Source organism: Neltuma alba, unplaced genomic scaffold, assembly GCF_004799145.2.
Source record: "Neltuma alba isolate B1F8T4 unplaced genomic scaffold, ASM479914v2 tig00002576_pilon, whole genome shotgun sequence".
In the NCBI taxonomy this organism is placed as follows: domain Eukaryota; kingdom Viridiplantae; phylum Streptophyta; class Magnoliopsida; order Fabales; family Fabaceae; genus Neltuma; species Neltuma alba.
The window spans coordinates 22,562-42,677 of record NW_021632924.1 but is presented as its reverse complement, the minus strand read 5'-3'; the positions used below and the strand labels follow the sequence as shown (position 1 = coordinate 42,677).

Sequence of the window (20,116 nt, the reverse complement as noted above, 5' to 3'; positions counted from 1 at the left end):
CTTATTTTTTTAATATTCATCAATTAATTATCGATTAATTATCTATTTTCAAAATTTTAGTTACAGAGAGACCAAGAGCTATTTTGGTTGGCTGTCTGATGATAATGACTGAATAATACAGTGATGGGTAGTGCCAGTGGGTGCCTGTCTCAAATATATACCTCTGTTTTAAATCAACAAATAATCGAACTTTATTCAATTAATAACTGTTAAGTTAGTTGTATTTATTCATAAACATATTACAAACGAATCCCCTTATCCTCTTGAAGTTTCTATTTGTTCCTTATGCTCCTTATGCCTAATTCAACTGATAATTATATATAAAATATAAAAAAATTCGCCAGTTATTTATAAATTATGAAGGATATAGTTCATTTTTTACATTTTTTTTCAGAATCTAGAACTGGTCTATATATATATATATTTTTGGTTACAACTGGTCTATATTATTGATAACCCCCATCCACTGATTTGTCCTCCTTGGAATTTATTTTTGGGCTAGCGTGCCATATATGGGCCTTTTCTTCTGCCACCTCCATATATGGGCCATATCATGTCATTTCAACTAATTTGGAATCCAATTTAAATATTTTGGGCCGGTAAAGCAATCAGCCTAACCCGCTAAGCTTGTCCAGGTGAGTGAGGCCCACCTCCTTTATTTTATTTAATTATTTTCAAATTTTATAATATATCAGCATGTCTCCATATCTTTGTGATATTCTTGCTCTTCTAGATTATTTACAGACATTAACCAGAGAAGCTTATTAAAATTATAAATACTTTTTTTAATTTTGATTATCTTCAAAAGTTTAAGTAAACACAGTGAAATTTCATAAAAGTGATTTTTTTAATGTAAAAAACTTACACAAACGGTCCCTTAATCCTACTTTAACTGGGGTCACAGGTCGGTTTAGAACTCTATTTTTGCCAAGCAAGTCTGTGTTGATTTGGGCTCAATTTTTGGGCTGAAATTCAGGAGTGGGGCCAATTTTTCAGTGAAATTGCCAATGGGCCGAAAACAAAAGGAGCTATAAAGCCAGAATCTAAGCGAGGAATTTGGCATTGCGAGTTGGGACCACGTGCTGTGTGCATGGGTTCATATTGGTGGACAGCTGAATGAAATCTCTGAGGGATGTTATGCTCCACCATGCTCAGGTTATAAAAGCTGCTTCTACCTCAAACATTTTTGCTTTGAATGAAGTCGTTCGTCTTTACGCTAATCATGGACTCCCGCATGTTGCCCAGAAGTTGTTTGATGAAATGCCTCAGCGAAATGTATTCTCTTGGAATACCGTCATATCGGCTCATATCAAAGCTCGGAACCTGGCTCAGGCACGAGCTCTTTTTGATTCTGCCCCTCATAAAGATTCGGTTTCTTATAACTCCATGTTATCTGGTTATGTTAGTGCTGATGGATATGAAACTGAGGCGCTTAATTTGTTTACTACAATGCAATCCATACATGAGACAACTGGAATTGATGAGATCACTCTGACGACAATGATTAACTTGGCTACAAAGCTTCGTGTTGCTCTTTTTGGAAGGCAAATACATTCATACATGGTGAAAACTGCAAATGATGGAAGTGCATATGCAGTGAGTTCTCTTATTGACATGTACTCGAAATGTGGGTTATTTGGTGAAGCTTGTAACGTCTTCAGTGGTTGCAATGGGGAGGTGGATTTGATTTCAAAGAATGCAATGCTTGCTGCTTGTTTCAGGGAAGGAAAGATGGGCATGGCTTTGAATATATTTTGGGAAAGTCCCGAATTGAACGACATTATATCCTGGAATACATTGATTGCCGGGTATGCCCAGAATAGTAATTTCGAGAAATCACTTGCCTTGTTTGTTCAAATGGTTCGAGATGGCGTTAGCTGGGATGAACGCACTTTAGTGAGTGTTTTGGGTGCTTGCTCTGGCCTACAATGCTTAGCACTTGGGAAGTCTGTCCATGCTTGGGTGTTGAAAAACACCTCATTTTCTAATCAATTTATTAGCAATGCCATTGTTGATCTCTACTGCAAGTGCGGGAATCTCAAATATGCAGAATCCGTTAATGCAGGAACCAAGACTAGTAACCTCTTTGCAGTTGCTTCATTTATTTCAGGCTATTCATCTCAAGGCAACATGAGAGAATCCCAAAGACTTTTTGATTCACTAACAGAAAAAAACTCCGTCGTCTGGACGGCTCTAATTTCTGGTTATGTCAAAGCAAAGCGATGTGACGTAGTCTTCAAACTTTTTAGAGAGTACATGACCAATGAAGCATTAGTTCCTGACGGGTTGGTCATTATCAGTGTGCTTGGTGCTTGTGCTATAGAAGCCACGCTTACTTTGGGAAAGCAGATTCATGCTCATGTCTTGAGAATGGGAATTGAAATGAATGAAAAATTACCTAGTGCTTTAGTTGATATGTATTCAAAATGCGGGAATATAGAATATGCTGAGAAAATTTTCCATCTAGTTGCTGGTAGTGATAGAGATACAGTCTTTTATAACATTATGATAGCTGGTTTTGCTCACCATGGACTTGTGAATGAAGCGTTTAAGCTTTTTCAGGAGATGTTGAAGAAACATATCAAGCCAGACGCGGTGACCTTTGTTGCACTTCTATCAGCCTGTGTACATCGTGGACTAGTCAATCTAGGAGAGCAGATTTTTTGTTCCATGGAAGTAGATCACAACATTTTGCCAGGTGCTGAACATTATGCGTGTATGGTTGATATGTATGGAAGGGCTAATAAACTAGAGAAGGCAATAGAATTCATGAGAAAGATTCCTGTACAAATGGACGTCAATATCTGGGGAGCATTTTTTCACGCTTGTCGTTTAAATGGTAATATAGAGCTTGCTAAAGAAGCAGCGGAGAAACTATTGAAAGTGGAGGCAGATAATGGGTCTCGTTATGTGCAATTGGCTAATGTATATGCTTCGGAGGGGAATTGGGATGAGATGGGAAAAATAAGGAACAAAATGAGGGGAAAAGAGGCAAGGAAACTTGCTGGGTGTAGTTGGATGTACGTGGAAAATGGCATTCACGTATTTACTTCAGGCGATAGTTCTCATTCAACATCAGATGAAATATATTCTGCTTTGGTCTGTTTGAAAGATATGATGTATTTTTCATCCGCAGAACTGGAACAGCTTTATGAAGATTCAGGGGAATTCTTTTGAGGACATAAAGCGTCAATTAGCCAGTGCCATTGAATGTGATTCTTTGGCACATTAAAGGAGAAGTCTGTTTTGTGGCGATCACGTCGTCAGAATTCGATGCCCGAGGTATGCAGAGACAAATGTTGGAAGAAAACAGGTGATACTGGTTGCCAATGTTATTGTTGGACCACTGGGAATATGATTGGATGTTCTGTTCCTGAAACCACAACAGAACAGGATAGAGCCAAGGATCACATAATCCAAAACCTTAGTGACATGTTAACTGGAGTTCATTCCTTGTCGCCTCTTCTTAATCTAAACTGTTTAACTTCAAGGCATAGCGAGTATTTGCCTTGTCCACATTTTGGGTCCAAAGAACTTTCACGTAAGGTTAGAGATCATAATATACTACAGCAATCCAGAATTTGTAAGCCAGTTGGCGCAAAAGCAAACTGCGAGATTGAAAGCCCAAAGAGCAAGATTTGATTCAGGTGAGTTAGAGATCATGTACCAAAAACAAAGAAAAAAGAATCTCTTCTGCAGTTTTCTATGCTGTTCTGAGATTTCAATCTTACTTCTGAACTCGGTAACCTGTCATACTTAACAGTCTCTTGATTTCCATTCCCCTGGGCATGGGGGATTGACATCTTGAAGGGTATATCTTAAAGCTAATATCATCTTGCATCCTGTAGAACATTCTTGGCGGATACTTCCCCTGTTCTTATTGATACATGGCCATCGGCATATTTTATGTTAACTCATACATTCAATTATGGGTGATCACATGTTGGAGTTAGTGACTTGGTGGTGGCTATAGACAAGAGCTGAAGCGAGTTTTATGTGGATGACATATTGTTATTATAACAGTGCTCCATGACCACTTCTTTGTCCCACTTGCATTCTTATTTTCCCTTCCATGTGTAGGAACATGCATCTGATGCATGATTACATATTCTTTATATTTTTTTGTTGTGATAAGATAATCCTTCTTTTTTACATGCCTGAGAAATGCTCTGTGCACTAAATATACGCAATTAATAAGCATGAAGATCTATTTTCCGTGTGGGTGGAGTATTTAATAATCTTGATGCGGAAGCCTGACTTCAACAGGTTATTATTAGGAACACAAGTATTTTCCAGACCATTAAGTAATGCGCCAACTTGGAATCTTGTAACCACATGAAGACAGATCTGCTGGTGTGATTGACATTATTGGTCCAGTCCGGCGAAGTAATCAATCCCGTTCCAGTCCTGCCTAATTTAGGTTTAGAAATCTGGCTGGCCCTGTGGGTTGGTTGAATTGACCGGGTTGTTCTCTCTCTCTCTCTCTGTGCCTTCTAAGCCCAAAATGATGTTCTTTTATTTTTTATTTTTAAAAAAGATAATACCTTTTCTATAGGTGTGATAATGTATTGTTGAGTTTGATTATTTTAAGAATTGAACTCTGTTTTATATTTGCGTTTGCTTTATTTCTGCCTTAGTAACTATCTATTTACTGGAGAATTAATTTTTTATTTAAATATTACTTTTAAAATCTATTTACTTTTGTGCCTTAATATCTGTTTTATATTTTAGTTTGCTTATTTCTGCCTTAGTAACTATCTATTTACTAGGGAATTAATATTTTTTTATTTAAATATGACTTTTTTAACGGTCATATATAAATATTTTATTTATTTTAATTAAGTAATATTATTTTAATCATGATTGATTTTAGATCATTAACCCTTAAACCCAGTCTTCAATACACTGTTTGTAACATATCGAACTTAAAAAAGAAAGTAATTTTATTCTTTATAAAATAATTTTTTTTAACATGTTTATCTTGCAAAACCATAAAACCAATTTTCCATGTTAATTTAAATGTGCAATAGTGGAGATTCTTTAAATCTAACCATTGGGATGGAAAATATATAGCCGTTCACAAGGACATGAATACTTGCTAGGCTACATGATTATAATGCAAAATTGTGAATGAAACAATCAGGTAAGTATCTAAAATATTTTATTTTAACAATTCTTTGCCATTTTATTTTAATATATTTTACTTTTAGCCTTATAAGTATTATCAAATATAATTGGGCATAAAAATCTAACCTTTTCCATGTTAAAGTCTGCTGGTACCGCATTGTCAATTGTAACGTGAATAACGAGTAAATTTATATTAATATTAGTTAATACAAGCTCCTATTCTTAATATAAATATTAGTTTCATTTTCAATTCGGTTTTAAATATAAGGTTCCAATTCATTTTATTTCTCATGTTTATTTATTTTTTAAAATCAATTCTTGTAATAATTACACAAGTTAAAGGTTTAATCAAATAGTAATTTTAGCTAATACTCCTCCGGTCTTAAATATAAGACCCACACCTCTGAAGCATATAGTTAATAAGGGTATTTTAAGAAAGATATCACCTAATTATTATAACTAACTAACTCAATAAATTTTTTTAATTTATTTAAATTACTAAACTAATTCTTATATTAAATAGTCAATTAGTTTTTATATTAAAAATCAGAACTAATATATTACTATCTCATATCTTAATTATAAGAACTTGTTAACTAATTTGAGAAAATTAAAAAAATAAGTTAAAATAGTTATTTATAATAAATAAATGTTGTTTTTTCTAAAATATTTTTACTGATCAAGTTTATTGGTTAAAACTATTATTATTAGGAAGACTATTTTAAAAAATATATATATATATAAATATAAGAGATAAAATATATTAAAATTTTATATTTAAAATCAAAATAAAAATCAAATTACGTTTTAAAACCGGATGTAGAGTTTGATTTAATTGATGAGTCAGCATAAGTTTGACCAAATAATCTGACGTGGCATGTCTAATAAGCAGGTGATGTGAAATTTTTTCGGGGTTAAGGTGCATCCAGCACCTCTAAATATTTTTCCAGGTGCACCCAGTGACCTAAAGTAATTTATGGTGCAATTTTTCCCTCAAAGTAATTAAAATGGTGCACTGGTATCCTATGCTAACAGATCTGTTACTTTGACTGTGAAATTGATGAGTCAGCACAAGTTTGACCAAAATAATCTGACCTGGCATGTCTAATAAGCAGGTGATGTGAAATTTTTTTCGTCTGCCACTGCTTTGTTTTCTCTGTTCAGTAAATACTCTCTTCGGCTCTTGGAATTTTTTTCAGAGTAAGAAATTTTTTCAAAGATACTCCTCTGGTCCTATTTATAGTGTAAAGAGAGAATATATTTTTTGGTCCTATTTATAAGGCACTGAGAGAAATTTTTTGTACGAATGTACAAATTTACCTCTCATTTATTATTGTATTGACTTTGTTTATATGAGGTATAATGTATATTAAGTAGAAATAAAGTTGAAAAGTTATTAAAATTTAAATGAGAGTTAATGAAATTTAAGGTTTTTCTTGTTCTGTGTAAAACATGCTGGAAGTGCCTTATAAATAGGACCAGAGGAGTAATATTTAGACAAAAAAAATGGAATTAACAAGAAAACCCATGTCAACTGCTTATTAGACATGTCAGGTCAGATTATTTTGATCAAACTTGTGCTGACTCATCAATTTCACAGTCAAAGTAACAGATCTGTTAGCATAGGATACCGGTGCACCATTTTAATTACTTTGAGAGCAAAATTGCACCATAAATTACTTTAAGTCACTGGGTGCACCTGGAAAAATACTTGGGGGTGCTGGATGCACCTTAACCCCGAAAAAATTCCACATCACCTACTTATTAGACATGCCACGTTAGATTATTTTGGTCAAACTTGTGCTGACTCATCAATTAACGGTCAAGGTCAAAGTAACAGATCTGTTAGCATGGGATACCGATGCACCATTTTAATTACTTTGAGGGTAAAATTGCACCATAAATTACTTTAAGCCACTGAATGTACCTGATAAAATATTTGGGGGTGTTGATACGTCTTAACCGGTTTAGGAGAGATGCAGCCAGCAGTGTCGTTGGAAACAACCCAAAAAAAAAAAAACAGAGAGCTCGCAGTGTTAAGATCGGCAGTCCCTTTTGTTGAAGCTGAGCTCGGTCAAGCGCGCCTTCCTCCTCAGATCTTCGATCGGCGTGAAGCCTGACTCCTCTTTTTGTGTGTACGAAAGCTCTGAGGAACACGCTTGTTCAAGATCAGTCCTCTCCAACGTCAAAATTCAATGCCATTCATTTCAATCTTGGTTCGTCCTTTCTTCGCCCCTCCCAAAGCCCTATAGAAGAGTCGGAGGGTACCACCACATCATCTGAAGGTTGAGGTGGAAGAGGAGAGACGCCATGATTGGCCGCAGAGAAGGTCCCTTGATGAGGAACAATACCCATTCTCTACACAAATCGAGGGTCCTTGTCGCTGTAGCCATCGGGGTTTTCGTTGGATGTGTCTGCGCTTTTATGTTTCCCAGTGGGTTCTTCGGTTCTAACGCAATCCCTCGCCGCAATAACAATCTCGTGGGATCCAAGATTCAGGTTCTATATTTGATCGTTCTGGCTCTTTCTGTATCTATTTTTTTTTCACTTTTTCCCCCTCTGAATCTTGTTTGGATAGAGAATTCATTGAATTAGCAGTATTACCAATGCACTGGGATCATTTGGATAACAAATGAAGCCGTTGACTTTCGATTCATATGTTTCGACTAGTTGTTTTTGGTATATTATTGACTTGTTGTGACGTTGCATTTTGACTTGCCGGTTCTATCTTCAGAAGTGTTGATTAATTGCCTACTTCCATCTTGGGATCCACTTTCATGCTAGGATTCTAATGTGATTGGTATATGATCTGTTCCACCGTTCGATATTTTGACCTGAAGAAAACTGGTATTTTTTGGGTCCATTTTTCTGCTTAGAGATCACATCAGTCTGGTTTCCAGATCTTTGTGCCAAACTGGTAGGTAGTTTGATTAATTTAGTGAATGGATGGGGCTGAACTTTTAACACATGATGAATAGTTGAGCGGTTAAATAGCTTGCTCATATGCGCAATGTCTGTGTGTAGGTGAATCCACATGGTTTTCTGGGGCTTAAAATAGCACTTTGTATAATTTCTATTTCCAAGCGGCAGAGAAGGGGCCATAGGATAATATGCTTCTTTCTTACAATGTCTTCTTTTGGCAGGCAAATTCAGCTGAATGCGAATCATCAGATCAGGTCAACATGTTGAAATCAAAGTTTGTGGCAGTATCAGAGAAAAACGCTCAGCTGAAAAAACAGGTCAGGGAGTTGACTGAGAGGCTTCAACTGGCAAAGCAAGGGAGTGATCAGGCTCAAAAGCAGTTTCTTGCTTTGGGTAAACAGCCTAAAGCTGGGCCTTTTGGTACTGTTAAGGGATTAAGAACTAACCCTACTGTTGTTCCTGATGAATCTGTGAACCCAAGATTGGCACAGATATTAGAGAAAGTAGCAGTTCGAAGGGAGCTTATAGTTGCCCTTGCAAATGCCAACGTGAAGGAGATGCTGGAAGTTTGGTTCACCAGCATCAAGAGAGTTGGTATAACCAATTATCTGGTGGTTGCTTTAGATGAAGAAATTTCAAAATTTTGCGAGTCAAAACAAGTTCCAGTGTACAAGAGAGATCCAGATGTAGGTATTGATTCCATTGGAAGAATTGGAGGCAATCACGCAGTTTCTGGGCTTAAATTTCGCATTCTTAGAGAATTTCTGCAGTTGGGATATAGTGTTCTTCTATCAGATGTCGACATTGTGTATTTGCAAAACCCTTTTGATCATCTGATCCGGGATTCAGACGTAGAGTCCATGAGTGATGGTCATAACAATATGACTGCTTATGGGTATAATGATGTCTTTGATGAACCTGCAATGGGTTGGGCTCGATATGCTCATACTATGAGGATATGGGTTTACAACTCTGGTTTCTTCTATATCAGACCCACAATCCCTTCAATTGAACTTCTGGATCGTGTGGCCACCCGACTTTCCCGGGAGAAGGCTTGGGACCAGGCTGTTTTCAATGAAGAACTCTTTTATCCCTCGCATCCTGGCTACATTGGGCTACATGCTGCCAGAAGAACAATGGATATGTACCTCTTCATGAACAGCAAGGTTCTGTTTAAGACCGTGAGGAAGGATGCTAGCCTCAAAAAACTTAAACCGGTAATTATTCACGTAAACTACCATCCAGATAAGCTCCCACGAATGAAAGCAATTGTTGAGTACTACGTGAATGGAAAGCAGGATGCTCTCCAACCTTTCCCTGATGGCTCAGATTGGTGACCTTCTGCTGCCGAGGTATTTGTTTGGCTTCTTGTTACCGTAGGTCATATAAGACACACATGTCCTAGAAATATCTCATTATATATGGACAATTTAGTAAGGCCTGTTGCCCCCTTCAAAGATGGTTGTGCTTTTTCCTTCTTTATTTCTTTTCTTTAGGCGGGGGTTCCACACGTTTTCTGTAATGTTTGTTGTTAGCTATAGAAAGCTTTTATTGTTTTATTTCAACCCTATTCAAATTGGGAATGATTTGCAATTTGTTGGCATGACATCAAACAAACCCCTGCGACATTTTACGGTCAGGAAAGATTTTCTTTAGAAGCTTTCGCTTGATTTCTCTTGCTCTTTTCTTTCACCAACTTCAAATTAATTTTGAAAGGCAAAAGGCCGATGATCTAAATTCGAATGAGATATAATGAGCTGTTGATATACAGAAAGCTCCATATTTTGTAAAACAATTGAAAGAAAGTCCCGTCATTGGTCATATATGAAGAAACCAAGTCCTTTAACCTGGCATCACATTTTTTAAGAATATGATTGCCTGTAGTTGTGAAAGTAATTTGCTTTTGGTTTACCCTAAAAGCACTTTTAATTTACGCAAATTGAGTTGTTTTGTATACTGTAAAATTACTTTTAAAATCATGATTTGGTTTCCACTCAGATACTCCTTAAAACTTGAATGTCACTGTAGTTGTTGGCAAGGAAGGATGTTTGGCTTCTGTGCACTGCATGTGTCCCTCATCTGTGGCTCCTCCATTTGGGGGAAAAAAGATGAAACGTCCAAATGACTTCCTAGAGTGAGATAATCGTAATTTCAAATCGTGTTGAAGATTGGACTTGTTTTACAAAAAGAAAGTGATGCAGCGAAAAGTGAACCTTGACTGTTTGGCATGTTGCTTTAATTATTTGAAAATGGTAAATGACAGCTAAATTACGGTTTAAATGACACATCTCAATGGATTCATTCAAATCAGAGAGCTCTATGGAATCCTTGGAAAGTCTCATTAGCTCTTTCTTTAGGGCAGAATTCTCGCAGATAAGATTGTCTACGGTATTTTATAGTTCTGAGTTCTTGCTGCAAGTTTTTAAGAAAATAAATAAATAAATAAAACATCAAATGATAGAGCAACTTAAAAAAAAAAAAAAAAAACTCCATTGGAAATTATGATTTTTTTTTTTTTTGGTGATAAGATAACCCTTCTTTTTGAGGTGTCTGGGAAATGCTCTGTAGCCGTGCGTTACAATATACGCATTGTGCTTGGAGTATTCCGTGTGTGTGGAGTATTTAATAATCCTAATATGGAGGCCTAATTTAGGAAGAGTTTGGTATTAAATCTAACAAACATCCGTTACTTTTTCTGTGATGGGTCCACTTTGCCATTTGTCAACTTCTGATCTCTCCTCACTGCGACCCTCTCATCCTCCCTTTTTCTCTTCTCTCTTCCCTATGTTACCCTTCGTTTCTTCTTCTTCTTCTTAATTTTTTACTCATTTAAAAATGTTTGAATAAAATAATAATTTTTATAATTAAATTTTTAATATTTAATATGAAAGGTAATAAAAATAAAAATACATTCTTTTCTATTTATAAAGTTTGAACGATCAACTTCAAATAAAAAATTTAGTCTTTTTGACTTAATTTATTCACTACTTAAAATAACCCTCTGTTCCTTATTATAAGAGACAATTGCAAAGTATATCATGTTCCTTATTATAAGAGACACTTATAGGTTTTCTCAAATTTTGTGTGTTGATTTCCTATTTTACTCCTATTTAATTATTCATATTACTCATATAATTGTATTTAATTCCCATTCGTTCTCTCTCCACACATTATCTCTCTTTCACATAAATGAGGGTATTGTTGGCAAAAATGTTACACTCTTTATATATTTATTGCACCTAACTAATTTTAACTAATTTTTTGAATAATGTGATTTAGTTAATTATATCTTATAAAAAGGAACGGAGGGAGTATCTATCAATAATATCTACAAGTCGTAAGATGAAAATAGATTTTTTTTAAGGGGAATAGATTTTTTATGAAAAAAATTATCGTTATCGGAATTTATAATTACCAAAATTCTATCTTTGACATTTACAAGTCATTAAAAAAAAATCCATTCCCATGAAACAAAATCCTTTATTTATATTATAAATTAACATTTTAGGATTTTAAATTTTATGAATGTAACCCATGTTATAAATTTGGTGATGATAAATTTTTTATTAAAAAAATAACTCTTCCCATCTTATGACTTGTGGGTGTTAATAATAGATTCTTTCGGTAAACGTAACCTTTTAGTATATTATAATTTTTTTTTTGATAGGATTACCAAGTGATTTTCTTGTTTGCATATTTTAAATAGTGAATGAATTATGTAAAACACTTAAGTTTTATTTAAAATTGAGATTTTAAACTTGTAAATAGAAAATAATGTATTTTTATTACCTTTCACATTAAATTTTTTAAAAAAATTAATTATAAAAATTATTATTTTATTTAAATATTTTTTAAGTAAATAATTTTTTAAAAGGTAAAAAAATTTAAAAGAAGAAGAAGAAGAATCAAGGGTTAAAAAGAGAAAGAAAAGAAAAAGAGAAGGAAGATGAGATAGTTGACTATGGTGAGAAATCATTGTGGAAAGGTGGGCTCCACTAACACAAAAAAGTAATGGATGCTTGTTTGATTTAACGGATTTGATATTTTTACTCTATTTTGAAAAGTTTGCGGGTATTTGTACCCAATATTTTATTATGATCCTTATTATTCTTTTTTAATATTATAATAAGTAAATTTGTTTCTTCAACCCTTAAAAAATCTTGCAAAAAAAAATATTTTTACACAAGCAAGGTAAAAACTCATTTTATGTACTTATTGTATTCTATAAAATTACTTCTAAAACACTAATCCAAATACTTCCTTAAAAATGTGATTATTTAAGAACACGAGGTGAAGCAACCAATCCGGTTTCAATCCAACCTAATTTTTTGGGTCAAAATCCAACCTAATTTAGCTTGGGAAATCTGGCTGGCTGGGTGGGTTGGATAGATTGACCGGTTCGTTTAATCCAGACTTGTGAATGAAAGCATCAGGTAAGTATTTAAAATATTTTATTTTAATAATATTTTACTTTTATCCTTGTACGTATTATCAAGTATAATTGGGCGTAATATGCTGTAACCTTGTCCATGTTTAGAGTTTGCTGGTACCATATTATCAATTATAATCCGACATGAATATTTTTATTTGAAAGTTTTAATCTGTAATTTTTTTTCCAATGATAAAATTATTTGTTAAAAAAGTTTTAGTAAGAAAATTGTTTTTATTTTAAATTCTGTATCTATTAAAATATAAAAATTAATGACAATATGTAAAAAAAATCAAATTATATGTGGACCGTCCAAAACTAATGTGAATAATTCAAATAAACATGAGTATTTTATTGGCATTTTTACCTAACATCTTCTTACTTAGGGAGCACATTTCATGCTCATCACTGTAAAGAGCATGAAAGCTGCTCCCCAAGTCAGAAGAAGATGTAGAAATGTCAATATGGGCAGTCCATTTGGTTGAAGATCAGTCCTGCTTAACGTCAAAATTCGATGCCATTCATTTCCCAAAACCATATAAGAGGCATCTGAAGGTTAAGGTTGAAGAGCACAGACGCCAGGATGAGGAACAATAGCCATTCCCCACCCAAAGCAGGAGTCCTTGTCAATATAGCCCTTGGGTTTTTGGCTGGATGTGTCTTCGCTTTTATGTTTCCCAATGTCTTCCTCCCTTCTAATGCAATCACTTTTTGCAGTAACAGTCTGCTGGGATCTAACATTCAGGTTCTACTATCTTTGATCGTTCTCTATTTATCAATTTATTTTTGGACCTTGTTTTTTTTGCCCTCTGGATCATTTGGATGACATATGAAACTGTTGACTTTCAATTCCCATGTCTCTGGCTAGTTTTTAGCTAATCCTAATCTATTATGGTGGGTTAGTAGGTTAGCTCCTCAACTTGTCAACTATTATTTTTTTAAAATATTTTTTATCACATAATATAAATAAAATATAATAAAATTTTTGTTTTTCCTACAAATAATTGATTAAAAACACCAAATAAATAATGTAGGAATTTTTTTTTATTTTTTAGATAAGATACAAAATATAATAATATAATTATAATAATTACAAAAATGTAGATTGGCCCACCACCAAGTCATAGGTTTAGCGTTGTGAGTTGAAAAGTTTTGTTTGCGTGCAGCCAACCCTGACACATCAACCTCCCATTTTTGGCAAGTTGAACTTATATTACTAGCTTTAGGTCATTGTAGAACACATCCCCAAATCGTAGTGCTTGGGGATGAGACACCCATCTTTCCTTTTTTTAATAATAAAAAAATTATTAATTTTATTTTTTAATCTATTTAGATTAAGTTATAGAATATTCACACTTTGTATTGTAAATTAATTAATTTTCAGTGCACTTAGAGTATTTTTTTTAATTAGTCAGTACTGTTAGAAAAATATTTTAAGATGCTGAATATTTTAAAAATTAATGAATTTAGGATATTGAGTACTCGTAAAAGAATACTTCACAATGTTGGACTTACTAAAAATTCATCAATTTAATATTAGGATGCTACTAAAAAAAATATTTGAGTGTACTAAGTATAACTTAACCCAAATAAATAAAAAATAATTTTTTTTTTAAAGTTCCCTCTTGCCTCATTCCTAAATGCTGCAGTTTGGGCGATGAGCACGCCCTTCTCATGAGCGTCGTTGAGCATGGCATGCATGATATGCTTCTTTTTTTTATAACGTCTTCTTATGGCAGGCAAATTCAACTCAATGTGAATCATCAGATCAGGTCGATCTGTTAAAATCAGAGTTTGCAGCAGTATCAGAGAAAAACGCTCAGCTGAAAAAACAGGTCCAGGAGTTGACTGAAAGGTTTCAACTAGCAAAGCAAGAGAGTGATCGGGCTCAAAAGCAGTCTCTTGCGTTGGCTGAACAGCCTAAAGCTGGGCCTTTTGGTACTGTTAAGGGATTAAGAACTAACCCTACTGTTGTTCCTGATGAATCTGTGAACCCAAGATTGGCAAAGATATTAGAGAAAATAGCAGTTCAAAACGAGCTTATAGTTGTCCTTGCAAATGCCAAAGTGAAGGAGATGTTGGAAATTTGGTTCACCAGCATTAAGAGAGTTGGTATAACCAATTATCTGGTGTATGCTTTAGATGAAGAAACCTCAAAATTTTGTCAGTCAAATCAGGTTCCAGTGTACAGGAGAGATCCAGATGAAGCTATTGATTCCATTGGAAGAAAGGGACGCGGTGATCAGATTTCTGCGCTTAAATTTCGCTTTCTTAGAGAATTTCTGCAGCTGGGATATAGTGTTCTTCTATCAGATGTTGACGTTGTATTTCTGCAAAATCCTTTTGATCATCTGATCCGCGATTCAGACGTAGAGTCCATGAGTGATGGTCATAACAACAGGACTGCATATATGTATAAGGACGTCTTTGATGACCCTACAATGCGTTGGTCTCGATTTATTCATACTATAAGGATGTGGGTTTTCAATTCTGGTTTCTTCTATATCAGACCCACAATCCCTGCAATTGAACTTCTGGATCGTGTGGCCGCTCGGCTTTCGAGGCAAAGGGCTTGGGACCAAGATGTTTTCAATGAAGAACTCTTTTATCCCTCGCATCCTGGTTACGTTGGGCTTTATGCTTCCAAAAGAACAATGGATATCTACCTCTTCATGAACAGTAAGGTTCTATTTAAGACTGTGAGGAATGATGCTAAACTCAAAAAACTTAAACCGGTAATTATTCACATAAACTACCACCCAGATAAGCTTCCACGAATGAAGGCCGTTGTTGACTACTACGTGAATGGGAAGCAGGATGCTCTCCAACCTTTCCCTATTGGCACACCTAGGACCTAGGTGAAAGCTTGTTGCCACCTTCAAATATGTTTGTGCTTTTTTCTTCTTTCTTTCATTTCGTCGTTTTATTTCAACCTGTATTTAAATTGGAATGAGTTGCAATTTACTGGTATGACATCAAACAAGCCCCATCAATTGACTTTTTAATTTTTATGGTCAAGTAAGATTTTCTTTTGAAGCCTTCTTTTGATTTCTCTTCCTTCTATCTCTCGTCAACTTCAAATTAATTTTGAAAGGCAAAATTCACATGAGATATATTGAGCCGTTGATATATAGAAAGCCCTATGTTTTGCAAAACAATTGAGAGAAAGTGTCATCATTGGCGATTCAAGTCCTTTAGTCGTGAAGGTTATGCACCTAAATCTTGAATGTCACTGCAGACTCCATCATGCCTTATAAATTTGATCACAAGAAAACAATCCATATCTCATAAAGCAGGTCCAATAAAAAATTTCAAGGTGATTGTGTTTAAACAGATAAAAATAAAAGCAGATGAACAACTACAAAATTAAATAAATACTTTTTGCAGGAATTAGATTTATAGAAGCGAGAATGTCAAAATCGTTTCTACTATTTACTTAATACTTTGGAGGTTTTACAACTTAAGCCGTAAAGCATTACATCCAGTCTCTGAGGATGAATAATTAATAAAATAATATACTTACAGCATTGTTCTGTCGTTAAATAAAATTTTAATCCATCAAGTTTGTACGAATTTTGGTTTTAGTTGGAGTTTCAAACTATAAATTTTGATTCCTTAATAGGCAAAATAATTCAGGTTTTTGTTAAATTATAAGACTAATATTATAAATAGAAAGAAACTTAAGAGAGAAAAACTAAGTTTGAAATTTGAAGGACCAAAATTACAATAAGGATAAACTTGAAGCAGCACAAAAAATTATATTAATAAAAAAACAAAAGGTATATGGCCCTATCCAGTAACTAGAGTCAAGACTATCTTGGGTGGCCACAAGATCGGCAATTATTTCTGGTCCATACTCGTCAGTGAGACCTCTCTGTCCAACCGCCAATCGCACCAAAAATGAAATTTTAAAAATGGAAAGAGGGCTTACTCTGGTTTGTTTTTGGAAAAGACGCTGTTCGTGTAAAATTCTAAGCTTCCTTGGTTTACTCCTTTAGATTGAGTTTTTTTGGGCTTACAAGACTGAATTATTCAATTATTAAAAAGACAACAGTTAAATATAAGTTTAGAGAATGTAACAGTAAATCTAGAAGCTTTTTGGCCTTGAATACATTGAAATTATTATGTTAGTAATGAAAAAATCGGGCGCATTTACCATCCATCATGTTGATCAAAACATATGTATGGAACACCGATATGAGGGCACCATAAGCAATAAGACAACATCATTTTCAACAATATTTGACATCATCCAAAAGTGAAGAGGATTTTACATCCTTACCTTTACCTTTTATCCGGGTTTGCAAAATATCAGTATGTCCTTTCTATATTAACTTCAAGTTGTTATATTACTAAATATGAGAATTTTGATATTGCGATTGCACATCGACACATGGCAACATAACCCCCCACCCAAAGAAAGAAAAAAAAGAAAGATGAAACAACCAAATTACTTCCTAGAGTGAGATACGTTTGCACATCAATTCCTTCATGCAAATCATAAAATACTCTTCCAATCCTTAATATAGGACCCAATTGTTGAGTTGGTTTTAGTCCTAAATATAAGATCCATTTATCATGTTTATCAGTTTTTTCTAAATTACTTCTATGAATACTCCCTCAACCATAATCAAGCAGAAGAGGAAAATGGGGTATTAAGAAAGATGATTATGGTGTTTTAGGAAAAATGTGTCATATTTTTTATAATTAACTAACTTACCTAACTTTCTTAATCTAATCAAATTAATTAAATGGATCTTATATTAAGGACCGGAGGAGTATATACATTTGGGACCTAGAGCCTAGAGTCAACATCATTAAGAAATGAAACCTCACTTAAACCTAACACTGTATCACACAAAGTTGTGGGAAAATAGTGATCAGGCTTGAACTAGTGCACATTTAATGTGAATGGGTTAAGTAGAACTATATAAAGCAGAGCCTGCCTATGGCTATAATACAAGAAAAAAATCCAGGTTACTCGTACCTCTATTCGTAGTCAATACGCCATGACCAGAAATAGAGTGCCTCTTGCATATCTCTAGAGCGATGCTGCAAGGAAGACAACATATAACGAAAGGATGAAGGGTCTTGCGAAAAAAATGAGTGAACTAGCCACTCATTGTGAGATTGAAGCATGTGCCGTTGTTTTCAGCCCCTATGAATCTAATTCAAAAGCTTGGCCAAATTCAAGAGGAGCTCAATAGGTAATCGCAAGGTTCCAAAATGCATTTGTGCTGGATGAAAGAAGAAATTTGAACCAGGAGAGTTTCGCAAGGCAAAGGTTGCCAAAATTAATGCACAGCTCAAGAAGCAGCGTGAAGAGTATTGCGAGAAGGTGACAAAGCTAAGCTGTATTCCATTGTGCCGAAAGGAAGAGGGTATGGATGACAATATGATCATGGATCTTGATGACATTGATCGCCTAGCCCAGGAGAACATTAGCAAGATCAAGAATAAGATGAACGGGTTTATTTCAAACTATTTTGTTTAACTTCTTTTGTTTAAGAGTTGTTGTTATTTACTACTCCTCCGGTTCTAAATATAAGACCTATTTGCACTTACACTATAAAATAAGTCTTATATTTAAGATCAGAGAAGTAGTTTGAAAGATTCACTGCTTAATAGATATGAACTTTTTTTTTTTTTTAAGGAATTTCATATCCTACTGGAATTGCGGGGCTTTACAAGCAAATTATTAGAATTTTAATCTTTTTGCAGCAACAAAAGGGAGAGAAAGACAGACGGGAAAAGGAAGATTTTCTACCTTTCAAACAGATAGTACATGACAAAACTCAAAGACATCATTGACCTTCGTATGAACGAAAAATTAGAAAGCTGACACACATAAAACAAATACTACCTTCGATTTTAAATATAAAATCTAGTTTATTGTATAATTTGCAATACAAACTATATCTTGTATTTCGGACTAGAGGTAGCACATCAATTCGAGATTGGATTGACTACCAAAGGTCACTCTTATGTTGTGTACAATCAAAGGTGGCTATAAACGAAGAAATTCCAATGAAAGAGGCCACCAAGAAAATGACTTGAAAGGGAGTAAGTAGCCCTGATTTAAAAGTGAAATAGAAGACTTAAAAAATCAAAAACAGTTATTAAAATTGAGTCAAATATCAGTGATATCTTGCATGCCTAAACCTTTGAGAAATAGAAACAATTTCCTAAAATCCGAAGTTATGTTAACACAAATTTGAGTGATTCATAGAAGATAAGTGGACATTCAGGAAAGCAAGCTTAGTGAAGTTGCTTCTGTCACCCGCAAAAGGAAAACAGAGCTACCATCATGTGAGGACAAAATAGTTGAGACTGCCTTAGTGGCAATGACCTGCTGATACTGCAGATTCGAAAACTATGAAATCTCAAAAACATCAGTATAAAAAGCATATCAGATCGCAAGGGAAGGCAGAACGAACTGAAAGGGAAGGTCCCATGTTGTTGTATTCTATGCTAAAATCCATTGCAATAATTCACACTCCTCAAACTCAAGGTTTTAAATTGATATATTCGTTGGTCATGACAGCCAAAATATTATATTTGTTGCCCAGTGGATCATGACGAATTATTATTATTATTTTTTTATCTTTATCATAGAACATCTCTTACCATCTTACTAAATCAGCGAGCGGTTAAATTATTGAGTTTTTTTAGAACTGAGTTTTTCCCCCCAAGTTTATCCAAGCATTCTTTGTAAAGGCAAACTAACACTCCATAGATTTCCATCGACAGATCGAATCAGATTAAAATGGGGGTATCGGAATGCTAAAATTTCAAGGGGAGAAATTTAAACTGAAATTATGACAAACAAGAACCGAATCTTACCGTAAACGTAAGCTATAGAATCCATGGCCTGTTATATAAATATATATATACTCGTGTGTATATATATATATCTGTATGTACGTATAATAGAATCCATGGTGTCTCCGGTGTCTTTTCAAAAGCTTATCGAGCCTTGAATATAGGTTTTTGGGGCTTTTTATGAGCTTATTCTATCGAGCTTTGAAGAAATATCATATATATAGGCCTAACACATTCGTGAATGTTTCAGCTCATTAAAAAAAAAAAAAAGCGTATGAAAAAAAAGCTGAAGGGGGACGTGTGAGCGAACTTGCGTTGCGCATAAATCCCTTTTGCTTTCTTTTTTTCCTTTTATTCTCATAAATAAATTACTTATAAATTCCGCCACAATATTTTATCTCTTTTCTTTTCTATATTAGTTTATCTATTTTTTTTAATTTAAAAATGGTCCAGGCCCATGAGCACATTATTTTGTAGGATCTTATTATAATTCTCCCCAGAGAGAGAGAGAGAGAGAGCACGTTATTGTGGAGTTATGCATCCTCCAATAATTCAATTAAGTTCTTTTTTACTCATTAACTTTTCTTTAGGGTGGAATTTCATGGATAAGTCCACGGTTTTTTGTAGTTCTCTGAGTTCTTGCAGCAAGTTTTTGAGGAAAAAATAAATAAATAAATAAACATCAAATGATAGACCAACTTTAAAAAAAAAAAAACGCCATTGGAAATTATATTTTTTCTGTGGGGGCTATCTGAAATTTTCTCTTATAGTTTTTTTTAATGATAAAATAACCCTTCTTTTTGAGATGTTTGGGGA

At 34.2% G+C, this 20,116-nt stretch overlaps 3 protein-coding genes across 4 annotated transcripts; all 3 read left to right on the top strand.

Annotated features, from left to right (window-relative positions):
• Nucleotides 1–1,089: 1,089 nt before the first annotated feature.
• Nucleotides 1,090–4,462, top strand: LOC114732936 (putative pentatricopeptide repeat-containing protein At3g18840). Of its 2 annotated transcripts, none has more exons than XM_028920344.1 (2): nt 1,090–3,647; nt 4,278–4,462. In XM_028920344.1, the coding sequence occupies exon 1, from the start codon at nt 1,117–1,119 to the stop codon at nt 3,175–3,177; it is 2,061 nt and encodes a 686-aa protein (XP_028776177.1). In that variant the 5' UTR covers nt 1,090–1,116; the 3' UTR covers nt 3,178–3,647; nt 4,278–4,462. The 2 variants fall into 2 exon arrangements, with proteins under 2 accessions (XP_028776177.1, XP_028776168.1); XM_028920335.1 differs by having other exon boundaries at nt 4,267–4,462.
• A 2,666-nt stretch (nt 4,463–7,128) lies between these two features.
• On the top strand, nt 7,129–9,712 carry LOC114732959 (arabinosyltransferase RRA3-like). Its single transcript, XM_028920363.1, has 2 exons — nt 7,129–7,626; nt 8,271–9,712. The coding sequence occupies exons 1-2, from the start codon at nt 7,438–7,440 to the stop codon at nt 9,384–9,386; spliced, it is 1,305 nt and encodes a 434-aa protein (XP_028776196.1). The 5' UTR covers nt 7,129–7,437; the 3' UTR covers nt 9,387–9,712.
• Nucleotides 9,713–13,061: 3,349 nt separating this feature from the next.
• Nucleotides 13,062–15,336, top strand: LOC114732971 (arabinosyltransferase RRA2-like). The gene is made up of 2 exons (XM_028920387.1): nt 13,062–13,223; nt 14,218–15,336. The coding sequence occupies exons 1-2, from the start codon at nt 13,062–13,064 to the stop codon at nt 15,334–15,336; spliced, it is 1,281 nt and encodes a 426-aa protein (XP_028776220.1).
• The last annotated feature ends 4,780 nt before the right edge of the window (nt 15,337–20,116 follow it).